The 25,901-nt window shown below is 36.9% G+C and overlaps 1 protein-coding gene across 37 annotated transcripts in view; it reads right to left on the reverse strand.

Annotated features, from left to right (window-relative positions):
* RIMS2 (regulating synaptic membrane exocytosis 2) overlaps positions 1 to 25,901 on the reverse strand; it is a 621,959-nt gene that overhangs the window by 330,869 nt on the left and 265,189 nt on the right. Inside the window, exon 5 of one of the 37 annotated variants that reach the window (XM_047783455.1) lies at positions 7,156 to 7,176. The exons of the other annotated variants lie outside the window; for them this stretch is intronic. Within the exon in view, the coding sequence (XP_047639411.1) occupies positions 7,156 to 7,176 (21 nt within the window). The remainder of the gene's footprint in view (positions 1 to 7,155; positions 7,177 to 25,901) is intronic. 37 annotated transcript variants of the gene reach the window in all.

A 25,901-nucleotide genomic window follows, 5' to 3' on the forward strand; every position in this document is an offset into this window, starting at 1 on the left:
AAAAAGATTTTTTCCTAATTAGAGCCACTTTTGACAATTCCCAAAGGAAAGCTCAATTGATACACTGTATATTAATTCAAGATGTTTTTCCATTAGTTTCTAGTTTAATATTTACAAACTTTAACATTCTATATAGTTTGTGTTATTATACTACTTACAATACTGATCATATACACTATAAAATAATCATCTAGTTTCTGAAAATATAATCCAGTAAAGATTTTGAAAGAATTCACAGGGACACTGAAAGTTTACATGGAAACTTGAGCTTGAATATTCATTTATTTTTAACTACCCATATCTATGCAATTTTTAAGAATCATAATATGATTGAGAAAAGTGAATAATGTGAAGATTATTAATTTCTATAAATTCAAATATATGACACTACAATTAAGCACTGACTATATAAAATCTCTTATAATGTTTATTAGTAGAAATTATTAAATAATTGTCATTTTATAAATAAAAGAATAGAAATGACACCTGAATAATCAATAATCTGAAAAGACTGCCAGCTTCTTAAAAGCTAAATAAAGCATGACATTGCTAAATAAATTGAAATGATACTTCATTAATTCAATTACATGATGCTAACCATATAAACATAACACTGCAATCAAATTCTGAAAGTTGAGGCTGTTAAGACACATTAAATCAAGGATTTAACAGAAGCATACAATCCTGAAAAACATAAAATATATAGATTCCACTCCTATTATTCCTACAAAAAGGAATTCTGGACAAATCAAACAATTTACATTCATCATAAAATGTGAAAAAAAATCAACCTTTTTTACATTATACAGTATTCAATACATTTATATAGTTTTACCTTTCGCTCAATCAATGCACATCTGTCGAGCGTGAAGCATCATGTTGACAAAAATACATTAACATTGTGCCAGGCAGTGCTTTCATTTAATCCTTCTAGCTTTAGCAAAATCATAGGAGCCATCCTTAATCAGATGATCTGAATGTCTCTGCTGGTTTACAATCATTTTATTTCAAAACTCAATTACTAAAAATTTACACATAAAACATAACTCATTCACAGATGGAATCATAAAGCCCTCTGGTGATAGGCCTGTTAAGTAAAAGGTTATTCTTTAACACTGTTACTATGTGGCTGTATATAGCTCAGGTCAAGTAAGAATGTACCCTGTAAGGAGGATTATGGTACTTAGCTGATTAGTGCCTCACAATACTGAACACCAAATGCACCCTACATCCAAGACACGTCTGGGCCCTATACTTAAAATAGACACATTCAGAAATGTGTAAACCATGTTCTACAGTATTTCTAAAATAACAGGATTCGCTGTGTTTCTTATTGATAAATCTACTGCACTGCTTTCACTATAAAATGGAGACTAACGGTAAAAGACGGTGATAGTTTAACATTCTATCATTTCTTTTCAATTACTCAGTAAGAAGTTTCTTAATCTTCACTAAGAAGAGACCTAAAGGTGTAATAAAACAGGAAGTAGCAGTTTTTGTAAAAATTTAATAAAAAAGTAATGTGTTCCATGAGCTGAGAGTTTGGCTAGACACGAGTTTAAATCAATCTTTGCTCACTTAATTTATCACTTAATCTCTCAATGCCTGTATTCAGTCATTTAAAAAACTAAAAATTAGGAAAAAAAAAAAAGATAACACCATGGATTCCTTGCTACCAAAGCCAATTACTTAGATGTTAATATTATACTTCTCAGAATTACATTTAAATGATCCCCAACACAGAACTGAGAAAAGGTCAGTGTTTGAAGAGCAGAGAGAGATGCAAAAGTATGTTGTGTTTTGGTCTCCTGAATTTCAAGTTTAAATGAGGGTTTAGGAATATGTTTTAGCACCATTCAACTACTTATGTAGTATTCATCTATAGAATTCTCTCTATAAAATGAAGTGTAGATCTTGGAAACATTGTGTGTGGGCAGAGACAGATAAAGTCATTTTCACCCTCTAAGATTCCTAATAAAGACTTGATTATTCAAACAAAAATGCAATAAAAATTCAAGTTGACTTATTTTTACAGGAATATTAACCAACAGTGAAATAATAAAATTCAACCATTTAGACCACACAATTCATATCAAGCTGAGAAAAAAAAAATTTTTGGAAAATATTCTGATTCTTCCAAGCTGGCAAGTCCAGATGATTTCAGAAATAACATTATGGCTAATAGCTACTGTCTTCTTAAATTTTCCTTCCATTCACTTTTACCACCTCACTGCTCTTGGCAGTGTTTTCCCAACCATCAGGCACACTCTGCTGCCCATCCTCTCCTCTGCCACTTCCCCTGCTTCTAGCTCCTCTTATTGTCATTCGTATCATTTCTAACACCACCACTGCTTTCCCTCTACTTTCTACAGATCCTTCCAGGTTTCCAATTTCTTCTTCCCAATCCATTGAGAGTTATATTGTCCTTTTATGACTATTTCCCCCATTTTAAACTCTTTACTTTGATGATTTTTTTTTCAATTATTCCCTAGTTAAGTATTTCCCATGCATTCAAATTTATAAAGGCCCAATCTGAGTGTTGAAAAGTTTTCAAGAGAATATTTTAATTTTAGTATCCATTGACCACTTCAGAAGTACAAAATAATAAAAAGATTATATGAAACCAGTATCAGCCTAAATTAATTTTTTTTTGTCTTTTTGCCATTTCTTGGGCCGCTTCCCATGGCATATGGAGGTTCCCAGGCTAGGGGTCTAATTGGAGCTGTAGCCGCCAGCCTACGCCAGAGCCACAGCAATGTGGGATCCGAGCCGAGTCTGAACCTACACCACAGCTCACGGCAATGCCGGGTCCTTAACCCACTGAGCAAGGGCAGGGATCAAACCGGAAACCTCGTGGTTCCTAGTCGGGTTCTTTAACCACTGCACCACGATGGGAACTCCTAATTTTATTTTATGCATGACATTTTCAACTTTCATTTGAAAGATGAAGACCTTGTATATGCAAATCTCCAGAAAATGATGCACAAATAATGCTCCTCTCTCCCCACCATCCCTCCCAAAATTGCCATGTCAAAAAAAGACACAAAGACTAGGAATCATTCTGTACTAGAAGGTAATTTAAACCTGTAGTAATTTTATTTCCTCTTCTTTAATGTGCTCTAAGTCTACGGCAGCCTTAAACAATCATACAACAACAACAACAAAATTCATTCAAATCAATACAAGTACAATGAGCAAGACAGAAGAAACAGAAGGGGGGGGGGGTGGAAATAAGGTTAGCTAGCAACTACCTTCCATAATCATGAGAGAAAGCCACTAGAAATTTAGTCTATTCTCCACTGAATACTTTATATTCTTTTAACATTACAGTCCTTTATTGAACTTCAATTATTGGTTTCATATAATTATTCTATTTTCTCCTCTTTTTTAAATTTGCTCCAAAGAGACAAGAGACTTTTGATTATCGCCTGCAACTCTAGTTAGAGAAGAGAAATATTTTTCTATAAAATGAAACAAACATATCTAGAAATATATACCAACTTTAAAAGGAGATGCCGGAGTTCCCGTCATGGCACAGTGGTTAATGAATCCGACTAGGAACCATGAGGCTGCGGGTTCGGTCCCTGCCCTTGCTCAGTGGGTTAACGATCCGGTGTTGCCGTGAGCTGTGGTGTGTAGGTTGCAGACGCGGCTCGGATCCCGCGTTGCTGTGGCTCTGGCGTAGGCTGGCGGCCACAGCTCCGATTAGACCCCTAGCCTGGGAACCTCCATATGCCATGCGGGAGTGGCCCTAGAAATAGCAAAAAGACAAAAAAATAAATAAGTAATAAAAAATAAAAAAATAAGAGGAGATGACACTTATCTGCAAATCGATCATGTGTATAATTAATTTTCATCTTAAGTGTTTATTTCCTGACTCAGAAAAAGAATCATATGATGTTTTAAAATACAGAAAGTACGGACAAGTGGTTTTAAGGTGAAGCAGCATTTTCCATCTCAGTTAATGAAAATTCTTTCCTTCCAGCTGCTCATCCAATCCAGAAGAAATTCTGCTGCATCTACCTTCAGAATATATCCAGAACCCAAACACTTTTTACCACCTCCACTAGTAAGCCCGGTGAAGTCACCATGATTTCTCATATGAATTACTGAAAATTTTCCTAACTGGTTCTGTCTCCCTGTTTCTACTCTATCCCCTTTCAGCTCAGTCTCAACACAGCAGCAATAGTGTACATCAGATCACATCATTAAAATGCTTGAAACCCTTCAGTACTCCTCATTTTGCTTTCAAGGCCAATAGGACCCAATGTCCATTACTCTGGCCTCCTCCCCAGCTACTCACCCCTGGCTCACTTAGATCCAGCCAAACTGGCTTCCCTGGACATTTTCACTTGAAGTCCATTGCTCTGGCAGCTCTCTCTACCTGGAATGCTATTCCTCCAAATACCAGTAGAGATATCTTTAGTCTTTTTTTTTTTTTTTTTGCTTTTTAGGACTACACCTGCAGCATAAGGAAGTTCCCAGGCTAGAGGTCGAATCTGAGCTGGAGTTGCTGGCCTACACCACAGTCACAGCAATATGGGTTTCAAGCCATATCTGCAACCTACACCGCAGCTCATGGCAATGCTAAATCCTGACCGCCAGGGGTTGAACCCTCATCCTCATGGATACTAGTTGGCTCATTACCACTGAACCACAAGGGGAACTTCCAACATATCTTTAGTCTTGTAGTCAGTAGAGACCTTTTTCAACCCTGCCCTCATATCTCACTTTCTCAAGATGAAACATGGTCTCAAGGAGGCCTACCCTGAGCACCCTTTTTAATACTTCAATCTCCATCTCCAGCCTCTGCCCTACCAATCTCAATCCCCTTAACCTGCTTTACTTTTTAATCTTTTTCATGATGTTTATCATTTTCTAATTACGGTGTATTTTTTTATTTCTCATGTTTGCTATTTCTTCATGTGTAAGTTTTATAGGCTATTTTGGCCACTTTATTCCCAAACAGCTGGTATACAATAGGTACTAGAGAAGTATTTATTGAATAAGTAAATAAAGCTACACAAACAAGGAATTTTTTTATACTATGATAAAAATAAATGTCACCTATCTACAATCTAAACTTAACAGGGTTAGCCAAAACTCACACCACTTGGGAGTTTTTTTGTACTTTACTTTGAAAAATAAACTGACAAATCACTCAAAATGCTACTCTCTAGTGAACAAGCAAAAAAACGTGCTGTCAATGCATGCGTTTTGAGCATACTGACCTCTTCACTCTCCTAGTTACTAAATCTTTTCTTGTGCAATTTTGTTGATTTTTAAGATTTATTTATTGATTTAAGTGACTTTTTCAGAGATGTGGAGAAAACTGCATTGCTGACATAGGGAGAGGTGAGGAGTCAAAGAAAAGCTATCCTTTGATAGGAGAACAGAAAGAATAGTTGAAAATAGAGCTACTTCTGTTGATTAGCCTGCCACTAATCTTCAAGAAAATATCAATTAAATTATTCTAGAATGTAACATCTATAAAGAAAGCACTTTCTAAACAAGATTTTTCCTGGAAGAGAATTCCTGATAACCAAATCAATACAGTATGGTTTGGAGCAGCTGCCATGACAAAATAAAAACAAATAAACAAAATATATTGTACTTAAATGTGAGACCTTCATTATATCAGTATTTGTGGCAACAGAAGTTTCCTGTATAATTCCTGTATTCTTACATACCAATCAATACCCACATAGCATGTTATATATCTTGACACAAAGCTGAAGGAACTGACACAAAATATTTCTAGATGATCTGAACATTCAGATCTGAAGCAGTTAAATTAATTAAACAAACCAGATTTCTATTTCAGTTAACAGAATATTCTTTCTCACACAGAGAAAACATCACCTAACATCTGCATGCCAGCACAATATGTTGATGTTACTTAGTTATCTATACCAAATATTGCATTGCTCCAAATTATGCTTCAGTCACCCCCACTGTTTACATATGCAGTATATTCTCTGGAAAGGAGATACTGTTGATACCTTAATTCTTTAAGATCAGAAAAAGACTATCACATGGAGTCTTCAGCAGACTGTCTTCAAAAGTGGTTGAAAGTAATATATAATTTTATCTTCAGGCACCACTGTTTTCACTCTATTCCTTATCACAGAGAGTCTACCTAAAATTCATATAGCTACATGGTTTTAACATTGAAACATGATGGATGGAGTTCCCATCATGACTCAGCAGTAATGAACCCGACTAGTATCCATGGGAATACGGGTTCGATCCTTGGCCTCACTCAGTGGGTTAAGGATCTGGCATTGCTGTGAGCTGTGGTGTAGGTCACAGACCCGGCTTGGATCTGGCGTTGCTGTGGCTGTCTGTGGCTTAGGCTGGCAGCTGCAGCTTTGCTTCGACCCCTAGCCCGGGAACTTCCACAAGCCACGGGGTGCAGCCCTAAAAAGAAAAAGAAAAGAAAAAGAGGGAGAGAGAGAAAAAAACATTATGGAAAATCTTAAAAAAGTTTTGCTGAGGAGATGATGAAGATAGTATTGTACCCAAAAGAGCAAACTTCCATAAAATATCATCTTTTTAAAAATTCTGTTCTTTCCTTGAAGTAATTCTCCCTTCGAAAAAGCTCCATTAGCCTCTTATCAGCTTGTGCCCCAACACTCCTCTACAAATTCTCTTGGTGAGAGATATATTAAAGCCAGAAAAAAAAATAATAAAGTGTGCTGTTTGCTGGAGGTAGGCCCCAGAGAAGATGAGACAATGAAATGGAAGCCACTGGTGAGGCTGAGCTTTGTCAAAGAAAACTGTTAAATTTCAAGAAGTATTTTTCTGTGGTTTGACAACATTTAAAACATAATGTTCTCTTTTAAGCACCACATTAAAATAAGGCTATCAACTAAGAGACATGTCTGAATTTATGAGGACTGGATTAGGACTTTCTTTGAATGCAGGCATGTTTTGTAAAATAAATTCCCTCAGATAGGAATTCCCTAGTGGTTAAGGATTCAGCATTGTCACTGCTGTGGCTAGGGTTACTGCTATGACTTGGGTTCAATTCCTGGCCTGATATGCCATAGGTGTGGCCAAAAAAAATCCTTTAGCCAAATCTCTAATTTTATCACTTTTATGGGAAAGTTTCTTTAGCAATTTCTAAAGGAACTGACAAAAATAATACCACACAGTGAAATGTACTTACTTAACCTTTAATTTATGCCTAGTCTCGAAGAAGGCATTAGGTAACAGACTGAAAATAGGTGAATTTTTAAGTCACCTAAGCTCTTCCGAATGAAGGAAATAGGAAATTATTCTGTGAACATCTGTCACTGGAATCTGTCATCTATTTCTCTTCTTTCTTCGAAAGGAGGCAATGTCTTCCCCATTCCCAGCTTTGTAGATGGTCTGATCTAGACTCACCTGTCCTAAGGATGAGCCATGATTAGCAGAGTACTATCCCTGCCTGTATCATCTCTGTTCATAATGACCAGCACAATGACCTAGGCTGGTCCAATCACAATGACTCTTAGGGACATCTGTCCACCAGCACTGACAGATTTTTTATTTTATGATTGAAAATTCATGTAACTCTCAGAGCTACTGAAGTCAGTTTTGGGTAATGATTTGGGATAGTCTTCCCCCGATGGAGTTAATATCCACTTAGAGACAATTAAAAGTACAAATAAAGAACTAACGTAGGAGTTCCCGTCGTGGCGCAGTGGTTAACGAATCCGACTAGGAACCATGAGGTTGCGGGTTCGGTCCCTGCCCTTGCTCAGTGGGTTAACGATCCGGCGTTGCCCTGAGCTGTGGTGTAGGTTGCAGACGCGGCTCGGATCCCGCGTTGCTGTGGCTCTGGCTTAGGCCAGTGGCTACAGCTCCGATTGGACCCCTAGCCTGGGAACCTCCATATGCCGCGGGAGCGGCCCAAGAAATAGCAACAACAACAACAACAACAAAAGAAAAAAAAAAGAAAAGAAAAGAAAGAATCATATCCTGAATCACATTATATGAGAGTCAGGACCAATCCTCACCTAATGCAACATGTCCCTCTATAATCTTGATTCATGTAAATCAATAAGTTCCCTTTATTTGTTAGGCCAATCTCAGCTGAGTGTTCTGTTACTTGCTGCTGAAATCTTGTCTGGAAAACTGTGATAAAGACTCTACAGTCTGTGTAATACTTTCTCATCAGCTGCCATGATGTCTATGAACTCCGTTTCTATGGGAAGTAGTTTCTCCTGTGTGAAAGTCAAGCACACTGGGACCCTTATGTATCCTGTACTCAGGTACTACCTCCGTAAAGTAGTTTTACATTAAAAACAATCATTTAATGAGATAAAAATCTTTTCTGGGATCAAAAATCGCAAGGTTGGCTATTTAATATTAAATTTCGTATGCTAACTATGATAGTAGACTGATTCTATTTAAGACTAGAAAGCAATAAAAACAAATCATGTTCAACATGCCTCAAGCAACAGCAACAAGCTATTTTTTAAGTCACATTAAACTACCCCACCCAACTTCTGAGCTAATTCAGAAATACTTAAGAGGTAGCAGATAGCAAATGAAATATTACTTCCATTACTAATAAAACTGATATTGGAAGGTTGATCTATATCTATGTAAAAGTCCTAACACCAAAGCCTCAGGATCATATGATCACACTTATTCATGCTCAGATGACCCTAACACTATATTATAACCTGTTCCTGTAAAGCTTAAGGCAGGATCAGAAGAGGACACATGGTCTGAGCAGCTTGTTCCCAAAAGAAGGAGGAAGGAAAAAGAAAGTGCTGCTTATGCTCATTTCCTTATCTCCAAAGACATAGTAAAACAGGGAGTGGAGGGAAGCCAGGAATATTATTTGTTATATTATGCTATGTGCAGCATTCTCCACGTAGAAGGAAACCAAAATCCTAGAACATTTAAGTCTAGAATTGTGTTAAGTAGCCTTACTGAACACAGGACTTCATGATTTAGGGTTCAAAATACACTTTGCTTAAACAGTTAAGTTGATAGGACAGTAGTAAGGAATTACAGTTTCAAAGAATTCATAGGGGTGAACCAGGACAAAAGGCAATACAGAATGTGGCAGACATTCTGGTTGTAGCAATGTCTGGTTGTGTCTTTTCTTTCATACAAATAGAATCAATTTTATTCAGGTCAACACTGTGATTAGTCTAAAAAATTATTTTCCAGGCCCTTTTATGGTTAGGGGTGGTTATGTAACATAGTTCAGGCCAAAAATATTTAGATAGAAGTTTATTTAGATAGATGTTTATTAAGAACAGCTTCTACAAGCTATTTATTCCCTAAGTAGGAGATAGACTCATCTGGCACACACCTTTCATACTTTGCCCTTCTTCCTTTTGGGCTGGAACATGGTCCTACTCCCTATAACTCAGTAGCCCTCTTTTAACCATAAGTTTGACAACCACATGTTGTGGATTGCAGGGCAATAATTAAAAAAGAAAAAAGGAGAGTAGGTCTCGATTCCTTCAATAAGTCTATCTCCAGACTTGTTTTTATATGAAAGAAACATAAACTCCTTCTTTATCTAAGCACCATAGTCATGAGATTTATGTTACATACTGCTAAACACTATGGTCACTGAGTCCAGAGAGAGGTTTTTCTCTAGGAAGAAGTCTAAGGCATCTGGGGTCTTTAGCAACCTGGGTATTTCATTAGAAAATAAACAAGTAAATAAGGTGCTACCATAGGTGAAAAGGTCTAGGAAGAGAAAACACATGGTGGTTTATATAATGAATATAAGCCCAGGGGAGAGTGATTTCAAATGAAAGAGGCAGAATAGTATAGTGCAGGTCTTATTTCCTTAGCCAGTGGTACACTGGAGCCAAGAGTCTATTGTAAATATCTCCTCCCAACTCTGCGTTCAGTGATGTCACACTGGCATCTTAAAAATCAGTCATATTGACAATATTTATATCAGGAAAACTGGCAAATGCTAGAAACAGGATTGTTTTCTGTTTTCCTTTGGAGAGGTGTCAAATCTCTACCAGCACACCACTGGTTATACCCCAATGCTCAGCTAAACAAGAAACTAAAAAAAAAGTATAGTGATGAGTCAAAGAGCAATCACTATTCATCTGAGACTTTATTAATGCAAAGAATACCTATTAAAGCCTGACATTTAGCAGGAGTTCAGTCACTCTTCTGAGAAAGGAAAAGAAGAGAGAATAAAAGAATTCTTTCTCAATGATAACTACAGAGTTAATTTTATTTTTCAAAAGAACTAAAATTAGGGAAACGAACTCCTTGGGTTTTAATTTAATGATACCTGAAAATCTCTACAATTCTTTGAAGATGACATTCTACACACTCTTTTGTTTGAGTTGCATATTGTGACAGAGTTGAAGTATATTTATAATATCTGAACATGTTGGAGCTTTTTAAAAAAATCTTAGTATTACTTCCAAAGATCCAATGGTCAGAGTAATGACAGTAGACAGGGAAAGAGGGTGTCAACATGCATTTAAAGTTCTCCTCAGAGAAAACCGAAAGTAGTTACCATGAGATGGCATTGACATATCCACAATAAAGAACCATTCTCATTTTTTCATTATTCTAGGTTTTTATATTATGCAAAATCCCTTTACATTGTTTTATTTATTGGAGTTATTTGTACCATAATTCTTTGCACAAATAATTTGAAATGGCACAAAAAATAAAATATAGAAAATAGTTAATTAGAAAATCTGGATCAAACTCAATAGTGGCATAAGAGGCCATTGATGAAAATTGATGAAGATTTAGAAGGCTCACATACCGTGCTCAGCGTTTTAGAGCTTTCATCCTGTAGTAAAGGGGAGGTCATCAGATGTTTTGTATTAGCAAGTTAACTCAAGCAATAATCTAGTTAAACCAAGGCGCAGGACCAAGCCTACTCACAGGAAAATCAACTGGATTATTCCAGTGACTCTAGTAAGAAATTATGAAGTCCTTAACTAAGGCTGTGGAAGGGAACAAAACCAAGCATAAGAAGGTTAAATCAGTGAAACTTTTTGATAGATTTGATACAAGAAGTACGAAAAAAGAGAGATACAAAGTCTGAATATGAATTTTATTTCTTGATGGACTAAATAAATAAGATTTAGAACAGAGGAAAAGAAGAAAGCTTGTAGGAAAAAATATCATCCAATATGAATAAGTGTATTTCATAAATGGCATTCATTGCACAGTAAGAATCTGGCAGGGTTCCTCCATCACTGAACAAAAGAGAAGATATACTGACTAGAAAACATGAGCATTGTTGTCTACTTGGTAAATTATATTTTTATAGTATGTGTGAGTGCTTGAATACCATGTAATGAAGAATATTTTAAATTATTGATTTTATCATTATTGTGGGTAGTGGTGGCTGTTGAGTGAAACTGAGTGCTGACTGTGTACCAGATAATGCTCTAGACATTTTAGATGTGTCTACTTACATTCATCTTTCAAAATTATCCTATCCTCATTTTTCTGTGTAAACCAATCACAGAATGATTGACCTTGCCTAAAACCACATGTCCGGGAAATGGTAGAAGAATTTAAAACTAGTAAGAGAAAAAGCTGCCCTGTAGCCATCAGCTTGCAGCTGGCCTTATAGCTTTTAGTTGGGCTTTTTTTTTTTGGCTTTTTGGCTTTTTGGGGCTGCACCTGAATCATATGGAAGTTCCCAGGCTAGGGGTTCAATAGGAGCTGCAGCTGCCAGCCTACACCACAGCCACAGCAATGCCAGATCTAAACCACAGTTCATGGCAACACTGGATCCTTAACCCACTGAGCAAGGCCAGAGAATGAACCTGCATCCTCATGGATACTAGTCGGGTTTGTAACATACTGAGCCACAACGGGAACTCCCTGGTTAGGCTCGTGTATGCCCCTGGTAGACACAGAGTGTCACCATCTGATAAGAGCTTTCTGCAACTCTTAAGCAACTAGGCAAAAACAAGACCACAAACAGGTCTGAACAGAGATAAAAGCAAAGACACTGTGCAATCAAAGTAAGCAAACATTCCCCTCTCCTAGCAGCTGCAGTGCTACCACTGTTCTGTTCCTCCTGCCTCCTAGATAAAAATTAAGAATATATATGTATAATTGGGTCAAGGTGCTGTATAGCAGAAACTGACAGAACATTATAAGTCAACTACAATAAAAAAAAACTTTAAAAAAAAGATACTCAAACTGGCCATGCCTTCTAACAAGCATCTAGTTCAACAGATCCCCACTTCTTTGAATCCTCTCCCAAACTACCTAAAACAAGTCCAACTCCTATAACAAGCTTCCCTTAACCCCTTCTGGCTAAAAATACCCCACAATTTCACAAAGTATGTGGCCTCCTTGCTACAGCAAGTAATAAGACCCAAATTTGTTTGACTAGAGATGTATTCCTGGTTGTCTTTGGTTAGTGGACAACACTAGCTCTTTGGGCTCCAAGGCTTCTGCCTTACACACTATGCTGTAGGTGAACACTCCTTATACAAGAAAGGTACATGGTATCAGGGAAATTGTCAATCTTAAAGTCAACTGATTAGATGGAGAAACTAACAAATAAAAAAGAAAAACTAAAAAATAAGCACTTGCAGTTAAATGTTTAGCCTATATGCCTAATTTATAATGATGATGCATAGGATGTTATATGTTACATTAGATTTTTAATGTCTTATTCCATATGTACTATATTCATAACTGCTTATAAAGAATGACAATCTGATCACACTTTAACAAAATAATAGGCAGATTCAGTTTTAAACCTAGCTCTGTGCTTAGTAGTTTCTTGATCTATTGATAGGAATAAGAACTGTAATAAAAATTAAACGACATAATATATATTTAGTGTTTAACATAAATGTCTTCCACACAGTAAATATTCAATGGTGAAAGGCATTATTTCAGGATGTTTCTGCTTACTGGGAATTCAGAGGTCATATGGTATAAAAAGCAAATTTTCTATCCTTTACTTGAACCTAAAAGAAATGACAACTTTTTAAAAAGTTGTCAAACATATTTTCTCACATCTTTTACTCTACACCTAGTTTATCTCCTAGCCAGCCCTTTCCTTAGATCCCCAAAGGTCTAACAACAATGATGGCCATCAACACTTACTGAATATATATCTGCTAAATACTACACATAGCAATGTACCATACCGTCTCCTTTACTTCCAACAACTCTATGAAGAAAGTTCTATCATAATAACTTTTGGGCAAATAAGGAAAGTGAAACTTAGATTATATAAAAGAAAACAATTAGGGAGTAACAGAGCCTGGTTCTGAGCCCAGTTTGTTTTACTCCAGAACCTATACTCTTTAAGACACTCCCTTGCTTTATGTGTGCACTTTAGTGAGCTGTCTCAGCATGGTAGGGAATAAATATGAAGTTTATTTTTCTCCAGTCGGTGCCTTCAACTATGTTCTGTTGAATCTACCTTTTTCACATCGCATAATGACATCTAGAATAGCTTCAGTATAGCCACCTTCAATGATGTTGATTTTAGCTACAGGAAATTCATTGCGGTGGAGTCCTGTGATATTGCTGGAGTCCTGTGATGTCTGAACATGCAGGAGACTGTACTTCTCATTCCTCTTCCCCAATGAGATAGGCTAAGGGATTAATCCTGTCCAATGAACTCTGGGCAGGCTAAAGTGGTAAAAACAAAACAAAACCATCCATCCCTAGTTCTGCAGTCTCTCCCTCTGTCCGAAGATACTAAATAGTGTAGATGCAAGATGACAGAGTTGGTATGGCTGAACCAGATGGGAGGAAATTCCTCTGGAGAATTACCTGTACCCACAGTACCACACTGTATCACATATGAGAGAGCAAGAAGTAAATAATTTATATGTTAAGCACTGAGATTTTAGAGTTGCTGGTATTTGCTAATAACCTTGACAATCATGAATAATACACATTCCTTTCTACCCAACACATGGAAATACAGGTCACTCTTCTGACCACACATCCCTGCTCCCACTCTCTTCCCATTTACTTTTTCCTCTGTTGAAATAGGCACAAGGTTAGATAGATCAATGACTTGACTACCTAAGCAGTTAGCGAACCAGAGAATAGAACGCTATCGTCCCCTTCCTGATTAGAACCTCTAAAGGCTACAAGCAACACAGAAATTCCCTTCACTTGGTTTTTGGTGGAGAGGGATAGTATGGAAGCAGTGGAAAGGGGAAGAGAAGGCCAAAGCAATTCCTACAAGGCTCCAGATTCATTGTTTCATTTGTGTTCTTCCTCCTTCCTTTCCCAGTTCTCTTTCTCGTTATGGAAAGTGAAGGTTTCCCTGGGGGTGATGGCCAAAGGTACCTGCCAATTTATCCATATTGGAAAACCCTGAGCAAAAGTGTTGGATCCCAATTTTTGGCAAGACCTTTGTTTAAAGATGGGGTATTTGATGCTTTTTTTTTGTTCATATATTAGGTTCAATCTCTAATCCCAAAGCAACTGGAAAAGATCCACTTTAGTATCTTATGTTATTACAAGCTGATAGCTTTGTAGAATCTGTAATATTTACTTGAGCTTATTCAATATTGAAAATTTCTTCAAGCCACAATTATCTAGTTCAACTATATGTTACAAAGAACCACTCAGATCGGATCCATTTATATACATGTATAAATGGCAAAAATACCCTTCTAGAGGGCCTCTATTTTCCCTTCTCTATAGAAAATAAAGATCCCTTCTAGGTCTAACTTACTATAATCCCATAATACTGTATAACCCATTGATGTAAATTATGATCCTATAATACTATATACATTGTTATAGAATTTTTGCTACCCATCTAGGAGAAATACACCATGATAACTTTTGATAATTAGGTTCTGAGTTAAGTTAGCCCAGCTAATCTCTATGCTAATTTAATTCCACTAATGTTACATGAAAATCCAATGCTTTTCTGTATATCAACATTAAAACAAATTGGAAAGTTCACTTTTTTATTTTAATATTTAAAATTTAGGGAAGATTTTTCTTTATGATTGAATGAAGGTACATGGGATCTAATGACCACCATCAAAATGAATATCAAATTTTATAACTATATAACAAACTAAAGAAAGTTAATTTACATTAAGTAATAATTGGTAAAAATAATATTAGCAGCGATTTTTATTTGTTCAAGGGTTTCTGCACTTCCTACTAAGTGTAGGGTGTTGGCATTTTTCCAAACTAATATTCTCCCGGCTATGTTAAAATTAATAGGGTCTTAGATGTTTTGGACTTCTGGAAATAAAACATAACTATACAAATATAAAAGAGTCATTATACTACTTGGGTTTTTTTAACACACTCTTCCAGAATTTTAAGTTGTTCACTTACAGTTTGTATAAGAGTATACACATATATAAATAATGTACAAATATTACTTATTTCATAATGTTAATCAATAACAAAAGGATTTTGACAGAACTAATAACTAAACACAATATACAACTTTTTGATTCTTCAAAAAGAGATTAGATTTAACCCCTCCTAATAAATGCTCAGATATTTTCCTTCTTTTTTTTTTTTTTTTTTTGCCATTTCTTGGGCCGCTCCTGCGGCATATGGAGTTTCCCGGGCTAGGGGTCTAATCGGAGCTGGAGCTGCCAGCCTATGCCAGGGCCACAGCAACGCGGGATCCGAGCCGTGTCTGCAACCTACACCACAGCTCACGGCAACGCCGGATCCTTAACCCACTGAGCAAGGGCAGGGACCGAACTCGCAACCTCATGGTTCCTAGTCGGATTCGTTAACCACTGCGCCACGACGGGAACTCCAGAGATTTTCCTTGTTAATTTTTATACATTGGCTAGATTCCTTGAAAGCTAAATGAAATACTAAAAATTGGTAGGTTTTATAATGGTAACAGATTCTTAATCATCCAACAGGGTCTTCTTTTTCTTTCTTTTTTTCTTTTTTTTTCTTTTGCTTTTTAGGGTCCCACCCATGGCATATGAAGGTTCCCAGGCTAGGTCTAATCAGAGCTGCAGCTGCCGGCCTATGCCACAACCACAGCAACAAGGGATCCGAGCTGCATCTGTGACCTACACCACAGCTCATGGCAATGCCAGATCCTTAACCCACTGAGCAAGGCCAGGGATCGAACCTGCAACCTCATGGTTCCTAATCAGATTCATTTCCACTGTGCCACGACAGTAACTCCAGGATCTTTTTTTTCTTAATACAGACTATCAACAAACATTGAAAATTTTCAGTTGGAATTCTACTGATAATAGCAGTAAAATAAAATAAAATGTCTAGCTTAAAGTAGGGATAGTTTAGTAATTTAATGGACAAACCTATAAAGTTACTTTCTTAACATTAATTTTTTAGTGCATAAAATAATTTCATTCAAAACATTAGAGTCTAATCCGAATAAAAAATTATAAAAGCAAATATATTCTTAATGTTAAAAATTAATATCAGAATGTATTAAAATTATAAGCAATACCCAATTTATACATTGTTTCAATTTGTATTCCTTCATACTTAATTTATTATTGCCACAAAGTATTGAACTAGACATGACTGTGATTTAAAATGTTAATAAAACAGCATTCACTGCATCTCAATGTTTTCTGAAAATATGGACTTGCAGCATCTACACAGGCTTGGACTGTGTTAATTATCTCAGGCCTGTTTTAGCAATAATGTACAAACACTTTTGAAGCTCATCTCTAAAAGCTAATCTAATAATCAGTTAAGATTTCATTTGGCTGAAAGTCCCATAAAATCCATCAAACAGGATTTTTAACAGGAGAAGTACTAATTTGTCTAGCACAACAAGAAGTCAGTCCAGGGCGGGTGCAGCACTAAATGATGCTGAAAGCAAAAGACTCTGTAATATATTGCTCTACAATCCTGGACTTTGGATACTGCAGCTCAGGCATTTCTTTCATGTGCCAGGAAGGAAAAAGGGAGAAGCAAGAGAGGCTGCACTAGTAAAACCAGGTTCTCTTCGCTTAGAATTCAGTCAAGGCTGTAAATCAAACAAACTATTAATGGAAATATTTAATTCATGTTTATTGTAGGTAGAATTAGATATATGCTGTATTTATCATAGGTAGAATCAGTGTTTTGGATATTTAAAAATGTTTTTAGACTTATCCTGAGAACTGTTAAAGATCTTCCACTTTCTCCTTTTCCTGTGCCCTCTTTTTATCCCTTTTCAAACTGCCAGATGAATTTGATCCTAACAAATTACTCAGTTACGAAAGTTAAAATTATCATGAAATAGACATGACAATATCTGAATAAAAGATGTTTTGGAAAGCCCTTCCAATGCAAAAGTCACAGATAAAATACAGTTTTGTGTTACTATCAGCCATGTTAGTAAATAAAAACGTGTACCTAAAAATGCTTTGTAAACAACAAAATTTAAACATTACTATTGTTAATGACTGTCCTTCAGAATGTAAAAAAAGAAAAAAAAATTTATGTACTTAATTCATTGATAAATAAACTGCTAAAATTAGTGCCCAATTCCCTGCATGGGTCTTTTGCTATGATATTACTACTGATTCTGTTCTATTAGTGCTGATTCCCCTCATGCAAATCAGTTGCTATGTCACACGGAAAAAACAGGATCTGGTCTTGTTGGAAGTTGCAACCACAACCTCACCATCCAAGTCACCTCTTCACTCTCTAATGTAATGCTTTTTGGGGAAAAAAGTTATTGGTATCTATCATATCTTAGTGTAGGGGGAACGGATATAGAAACTCCAGTGGAAGGCGCTCTAAATATCCATCTGCCTGCCTATCACTTGCGGCATCTACACGGGAGAAAATAAGGAACTACAATTCAGATGTCTCTGATCTTTTCATGACTCATAGCAGTGCTAAATCAAAAAATAATTAATGATTTTCCTAAAAGTGCAATTACATTTTCATGTTTTATTTATCCTTACAGTGTAATCAATAATATAAACAGAAAAGGAAATCCTAACATATATAAGTCCTATTTTTGACACTGCTGTAAAAATTTCTTAGGCTTTATTAATTTTATGTCTTTTTTTTTGCTTTTTTTTAAGGCCACAGCCACGGCATATTTAAGTTTCCAGGCTAGGGGTCCAATCAGAGCTACAGCTGCCGGCCTTCACTACAGCCACAGCAATGCCAGATCCAAGCTGTGTCTGCAAACTATACCACAGCTCATGGCAATGCTGGATCCTTAACCCACTGAGCGAGGCCAGGGATCAAACCCATATCGTCATGGATACTAGCTGGGTGCATAACCTGCTGAGCCACAGTGGGAACTCCAAGACAAACTGTCATATTTTTAATCTTCAGATTTTGGGGTGCACATGTATGTGTGTGTGTACATGTACATCATATACACACAGGCACACACATATATACTATACAGTGGCCTGCAATAGCTAGCAATTGCAAGAATACTGAAGTCAAACTATTCTCTCGGAATGAATAAAAAGAAAAAAATATACACGACTGTTAGTCACACATTTGAAAGATTATTGTTCTACCTATGTAGAATACAACCTTTTCATTTACATTCTTTTTATGTTCTTTATTCCACTCATTTCAAGGAATCCTCCCCATAACATTATCAGATTTTTTCATATCTTATGAACATTACAAATATTTTTAAACAACCAAAATTATAGGACAACTTTATAGATAACTAGCAAAACATAATAATAGCCCATAATCTTTATTAAAAATAGGCCAACAGAAAATCCACAGCCATTTTAACAATTCCTTGGTTCTAAAAATATCAATAAGAAAACTGATATGTAACTATTTGACTATGACTCTGTACTTTTTATTTCCCTTTTGATCTATTATATTAATTCATAAAGAAGGAAACTTAAAAGGAATATTAAAAGAATGTTCTCTAAGCATTTTTTCCTTCATGCCTGAATGTAAAACTTCACATCCTGTGTGACAGAAAACAATTTGTAATGTAAAACTATAAACTATAAAGTATCTTGAGAATTTAAAATTCTTTAACATTATCTAAAAGTTACCATAAGAGGCTTGCCCCACCCAAAGTTATCATAGATTTAATACAGAAAATTATATAATTAAACTACTTTATACTCGAGAATTAGCTATCTTATCCAATAATAGATACTGGATAAGGAAAAATACAGGATTCTAAATATATTTCCAGATAAGAAGATCATGTGCAACAGAGCAGACCTAATATATTTCAATCATTCATATTAAAAATACATGACTTACCTACTAAACCCCAAGTCTACTTTCTTAGTTCTGCTCCCTTAGAGTTGTTAACAGGAAATACAAGTGAAAAATAAAATTAGAAAATCACAGTCATGCAGAAAGAACAGGTGGCTACAAAAAATAAAAAGATCAGAATGAGGGTTCCTTTAGTTTCTTCACCCTCAAACAAAAACCAAAGTATTTGGTCTTTAGCATTAATTGAAGAACTAAACAGGCATCAAGGAGCTACACTGGAAGACGATCCTTCCTCCAAGATAGTGTACTTAGCAGCCTTGTAATAGGACTCCAAATGGCACAGGCACCAGGAGAAATTACTGAGCTGTCAATGACTTACGGACCCAGAGTAAGGGAATGAGAATTTGATTGACAATTTATTATCAATACTAAGTTTATATTACATTTTAAAAATACACACCCATTTCATTAAAATGTTTTCTTAAAATGGGATAGTATTTTATTCTCTTGCTCTAAAAACAAATTAGAGATGCACATCTTGGAAATTCTTCTAAATGTTAAACTACATTTAAACAGTGAGCAGTCTATTAGTAATTTTATCTTCAAGTATAAAGAAAAATTTCTGGGAAAGTGAGTGAAAAGGAAAAAATGTTAGTGCCTTAATACATATGATTTGAAATTTTTCCCAACTTTAAACTATTGCTATCTTTGCAGTATGGATTCCATTCAATATTTGACTTTTCCTACATTCATCCTCTTTACCAAAGTTATATGTAAAAATGTATTTAGATCATTTTCTTTTCAACAATTTTTCTCACTAATTACTCTATGAAATATACAGATTCCTCCTTCTCTAGCCAAAACAGCCAGTTTCTATATGAAAGGGTAAAACACTGAAATCAACCCCTAAGTCTCTTTATTCCAAGAAGTACATGTAATTTTTCCTTCTCCTTCTGGCAGACACTGTTAGTGTTCTTCCCAGACCCTCTTTACCAGGCTGATGAATCCTACCCCCAGCTGCTGTGTGTGTTGGCTGCTATGATGACATGCACTCTCCCCCTTCAGCAAACTGCCCTCTTCAACTAACAGAAATCACCTCCGCTACAAAGCAGCACTGCCATTTCCTCCCCAGGTATGGCCCAGAGCCAACGCCTGACCAATATGGGGACGCCAAAGTCTGCCACTCTTGCCTCTAAGGAGAAAACATTGCCTTATGATTAACTTAAGATCCAAGCCCCCACATTTTTATATACCCATGCTAGGCTAGGCTAGGCAAAGATGAAGTTTTACCTGAGATCACATCCCTCTTCAACTCTTTCCCCTTCCTTATCTTCCTTCTAACACCTCAATAAAGGTTTTTCCTAAACAACAGTCCCTCAATAAATCACGCATATAGAAATCTCTGTCTCATACTCTACTTCTAATGAACTTGACCTAAGACAATGAATATCAGGAGCAAGCCAAGGAAATAGATTCTAAGAAAGATTTTGGTGTTGGCTCACTCACTGGCTAACTAGAAATGAATAACCTGTTACTACTGGTGTAAATAGAATACTGACAGTCCCTGACATGCAGTGGTGATGCAGTTGTAAAGATTTTCATCATAGTGAATTGGAATGGATTATAGGGAGAAAGGGATACATTGGATCCTGTAACATCCCTGCCATTTTAGGAGTATGAAAGAAACAGTAATTGTAAGGATTGAAACTGTATGGCTGTTGCTGGATGTCACTGCAAGTAAAAGATGACAAGATCAGGGCAGCCAGTCACCAATATAAAGCAAAGTGGGAGAGTCCAAAGGCCTGCCCACCCTCATTTAATGGGCCTTCTTCTCTTAAAACCAGAAGGAAAACAGAATGGGAGACTATTTCAGAATTTATAGGAGTGAAAGAAATTCAGAAAAGGCTAAATTCTTAGCCTTGGCAAAATTTCTATGTAAAACTGATCCTGACAGAGCAACAATAGGAGCATGAGATGAGACACCCTAAGTAGATATACAAGAGGTCCTTGAAACTCAGATTCCCCGAATTTTTTAAGCCTATGGAAGGGACCTACCTTCCCATCTCCACTTATTGGAAGGACCCCCCTTGACTGAAGACTATGGAGAAGTCTCAAGTGAGGTAAGGGCCTTACAACACAGTGCTGGCTTCCCTCAGGATCTGCCACCTGATCAAAAAGGGTCAAATCTTAATATAACCCAACTGATAAAATGCTGACCTTGCTAAGGATAAAAAGAGATTATATCCTAAGACAGAACTTAGCTAACACATACCAATAGGAAATGCAGAATATGACTGGCAGTGAATCCTAAAAGTGCTGGGTCAAAGAGGGCAAAATATAAAGCTAGATCAGAGAATTTGGATAAGACAGGATTTCAACTCTGGCAATGGCCACAGCAGATGGTATTAATATGCAACTAGATAGCTCCTGAAAGCTTAAAGGTGATGGTCTATATTAAGTGAGGTAGAAATTCCAGTATTGCCCTGGAAAATTGTTGAGGGTGAGATAAAAAACTTAGCAAAGTGTATATGCTAGAATAGCTCTGCTATATAAGGCTGGAAAATATACAGGCTGATGGCATTCCTCAAAAGGACTCAGAAGACATTCCATTTACCAAGTTAGTACAAAAATACACTGGTGAGAGGGACAGGGACATAACTGACAAGCTAGTGGTGGCTGTCCTCTGCAGGCCCAGGCTAAGAATAGAACATGCTATTAGAAAACTGGGCCCCCTCATATCAATAGAGATCAGGGGAAAGGGGAATATTCAGATCTTTTGAGAGGTGGATCCATAATTCATGTGGACACTAATATCCAGGGACCTAAAGTGCCATCATAACCACCACCCCACTACCAATGAGAGTAGGGGCATGTACTGTCAGGTAATAAATGGAGTCCCAGCCCAAGTCTGATTCACAGTGGACCCAGCCAGGGGTTATCTCCCTGATTCCCAAATGTGTATGGACAAACTCAGCTATTGGCAGAACCATAACATTAGTTTTTTAACTTGAGTGCCTGTCACCCAACCACCACCCTCAAGATAGTAAGTGAAAAACAATATGCATTCTGAGGGAAATGTCAGTGACTAGTGCCACCCTCAAGACTTAAATGGTGCCACATGACTAATATGCCATTTAATTCACCATCTGGCCTTTGCTAATCCAAAGGGACTATGGAAGATAATGATATACTACTGTAAACATAAAAAAGCCGTAGCCCCAGCCACTGCTGTGCCAAACATGCTATCTTCACTATAACCGATGAACACAGTATAAGTGATGTGCTGTTATTCATTCGGTGAAAGTATTTTTCTACCATCAGAAAGGAATATTAGAAGCAATTTACGTCCGCACAGGCCAAACATTTATATATATATTCACAGACTTATCCCAAGGATATATTAATTCTCTTGCTCTCTGACATAATATAGTCAGAAGGAAACTCACTACTAACTAAATAAAGCTCCACAGAATATCACTTTGGCCAACTATTTTGATAACAGCATGTTTTTGTTTTGTTTTGTTTTTTGTCTTTTTAGGGGCCACACCTATGGCATATGGAGGTTCCCAGGCTAGCGGTCCAATGGAGCTGTAGCTGCTGGCCAACACCACAACCACAGCAACACCAGATCCGAGCCGTGTCTCCGACCTACACAGCTCATGGCAACGCTGCATCTTTAACCCACTGAGCAAAGCCAGGGATCGAACCTGCATCCTCATGAATGTTAGATTTGTTTCCACTGAGCTGCGATGGGAACTCTGATAACAGCATGTTAATTGGACCAGAAGAGCAACCTGGGGGTGAGGCACGTACATTCCAGAAGATGGGAAGTTGGGAAATTTGTACCATTACTGATGCTTCAGGATCTATGGATCTAGATCTTTGGTTCCCAAAGCAGGAAATGCTTCATCAGGGACATAAAACTAAAGCTAGGCTACTGCCTGCTCACTTTGTGCTCCTTGTGCCATAGAAGAATCAGCATACTGGTAGGAGTAATTGACTCTGATCATTGTGGGAAGTATGGTGGCTGCTAAAAAATGGAGAAAGAAGTTTATTCTTGACATTCAAGTTATCCACTGGAGTGTCTTATTTTCACAAGCCATGCTGCCACTGTAAATGGGAAATCATAACAAGGACAGGATGACAAGGAGCTTAGACTCTGAAGGGATAAGAGTCAATCTACCTACCAGGCAAGACACTTAGACCAAAAGAAGAGAGGAGAAAGGAGGAATTGGTAAGTGTCCATTATGGACACAGGGTCAACTGCAGTGATAGGAGAGAGAGTACTCCTGGAAGTTTTTACAGAAATTGTGAACACAGAATCCTGGAGGACCTGTGCCTAAATGGAGTAAACTAACTGTCAGGGGCAATTATCTCCAAGTGGTGCAAGGGATACACAATAAAGTACACATAGTTGGCGGCCTGCCCAAATCCCCTTTGTCAGGCCAGCATACCCATATTCCAGCTGCTGTGAGTGTTGGCTGCTAACTGCTCACAGCTAACCTTGTTCACCAAAGAAATGCCCCCAAGTGACGAAAGCTCTCACCAAGGAGGTTACCCTCATCCCAGGGATAGCAACCAATGAGGGACAGAGAGTGGAATACATAAATAGGAGGAACAATTCTAAGGAATGATTCATGCTCAAGGGCTAGACTTAACCCCATCCTAATGGCTAGACTTAACCTGAGACCACAGCCTTGACCAGCCCTGCCCATCCCACTTCACTCATTCTCTTAGAGTTTTTTCCTAACACGCACTCACTTGATCAAGTATATACCCCTGTCAGTCTCTGTTTCTAGGTAGCTTGCACTAAGATACTCCTCTTTCTCTTTTTCTCTTAGTATAAATCCAAATGAACTGAACTTTTTATGTGCAAGACAGCAAGAAGAAAGAAGACTTCAAGATTAATATTAATTCAATGCCAATATTATGACTTCTAGTTACCAAGCCCCAGATTCCACAGAGACTTAAAAAGGAAGTGAGAGAGTCAATCATCTGCAAAGTTACTTTTCAATTAGAGCAGAATAAGCTGAGACCAAAGGCTAGTTTAAGAAAAGTTCTTTTGAATGTAAGTTTTCCTTGTAGTGAGTTGACATGTCATAGTATAAGTTTTTCAAGGACTTTTTTTCCCAAGGATAGAGGTTTTGGATACTGTCTTTCACCAATTCCCCCTCAGTGCCCATAAAGCACTTGGCAAATTATAGGTACTTAACAAACATTAAAAGAATAAATTTAAAGTACTTGATAGCTACCTTTGTTTAACACAGATGTTTTTGAACTTGTTGCAGAGAGAAAAATATGACTATCCAGTGCCCCAGAAAAGGACTTAACAAAATTTAATACCTACAGCAGGGTCAATGTTCCAGATTAAAATTAAAGGATATAGCTAAATTTTGTCTAAGGTTGTACAAGTCTCTACAAAGGTAGAAACACAGAAAAAAAGAATCTTCCCAAAATAGGTCGTGGGAGAAAAAAGCCAGATAACATTTCAAACAGTGCCTAAGACAACAAATTAGGAAAGGCAGGAAAAGAAGCAAAGCAGTAGATGATAAACTGAGAGAAAGCATCGAAATATTTAAACTTTGAGATGAAGTGCAGGTAACATTTATGTCACGTTATTTGATTGAATTCCTCTATTACTCCTGCTATAATGGAACCATATTTGGGATCCAGGGCTGTCTCAATCCAGTTAAAAGCTGGAAAACAATTATGAAACATCCCTGCCACGGCTCTGAATACCTGACTATGACCTCACTTGTTCCTTCTTGCATTTATGTTTTTTAGTCCACATTATCTACTTACTCGTCTTTCACTTAACTAACCATTATGTTTCCTTCTGGCCAGCCTTATTCCGCTAAAATTAACATGCTAGCAGCATATGAGTGCATGTCTTAGTAAAATGTCTGAACTAGGAAGAGTGTCCTAATTCAATTTGAGTAGTATTCTATTGAAAGCAATCTAGACACACCAAGAGACACCAGGATGCACGCACACAGAGGAAAAACTAGTGAGGTCACAGCAAGAAAGAAGCCATCTACAAGCCAAGGAGGGAGGCCTCAGAAGACACCAAACCAGCAAACACCTTGATCTTGGACTCCCAGCCTCTAGAATGGTGAGAAAAAAAAAAAAAGTCTGTTGTTTAAGCCACTCAATCTGTGGTACTTTGTTATGACAGCCTAATACAAACTAATACAGCTGTATAAATGATTTTTTTAGTATTTTTAAAACAAAATAATGCCATTTGCAGCAACATGGATGGAACTAGAGACTCATATTAAGTGAAGTAAGTCAGAAAGAGAAAGACAAATACCATATGATATCACTTGTATCTGGAATCTAATATATGGCACAAATGAACCTATCTACAGAAAAGAAACAAACTAATGGATTTGGACACAGACTTGTGGTTGCCACGGGGGAGAAGAAGGGGGATGGTGTGGGAATGGACTGGGAATTTGGGGTTAGATGCAAACTACTGCATTTGGAGTTGATAAGCAATGAGATACTGCTGTATAGCACAGGGAACTCTATCTAGTCACTTCTGATGGAATATGACAGGATAATGTGAGAAAAAATGTATACATTATATATGTATCGATGACTAGGTCACTTTTCTGTATAGCAGAAATTGACAGAACATTGTAAATCAATTATAATAGGAAAAAAATCTTAAAAAACATAATAACCAATAAAATTAAAAATAGGACAATATGAAAGCAACAAATGCCGATTATGAAAAGCGATTTCATGCGTTCACTGTGGAAATATAACTAGTTTAA

Source organism: Phacochoerus africanus, chromosome 6 (genome assembly GCF_016906955.1).
Source record: "Phacochoerus africanus isolate WHEZ1 chromosome 6, ROS_Pafr_v1, whole genome shotgun sequence".
Lineage (NCBI taxonomy): Eukaryota > Metazoa > Chordata > Mammalia > Artiodactyla > Suidae > Phacochoerus > Phacochoerus africanus.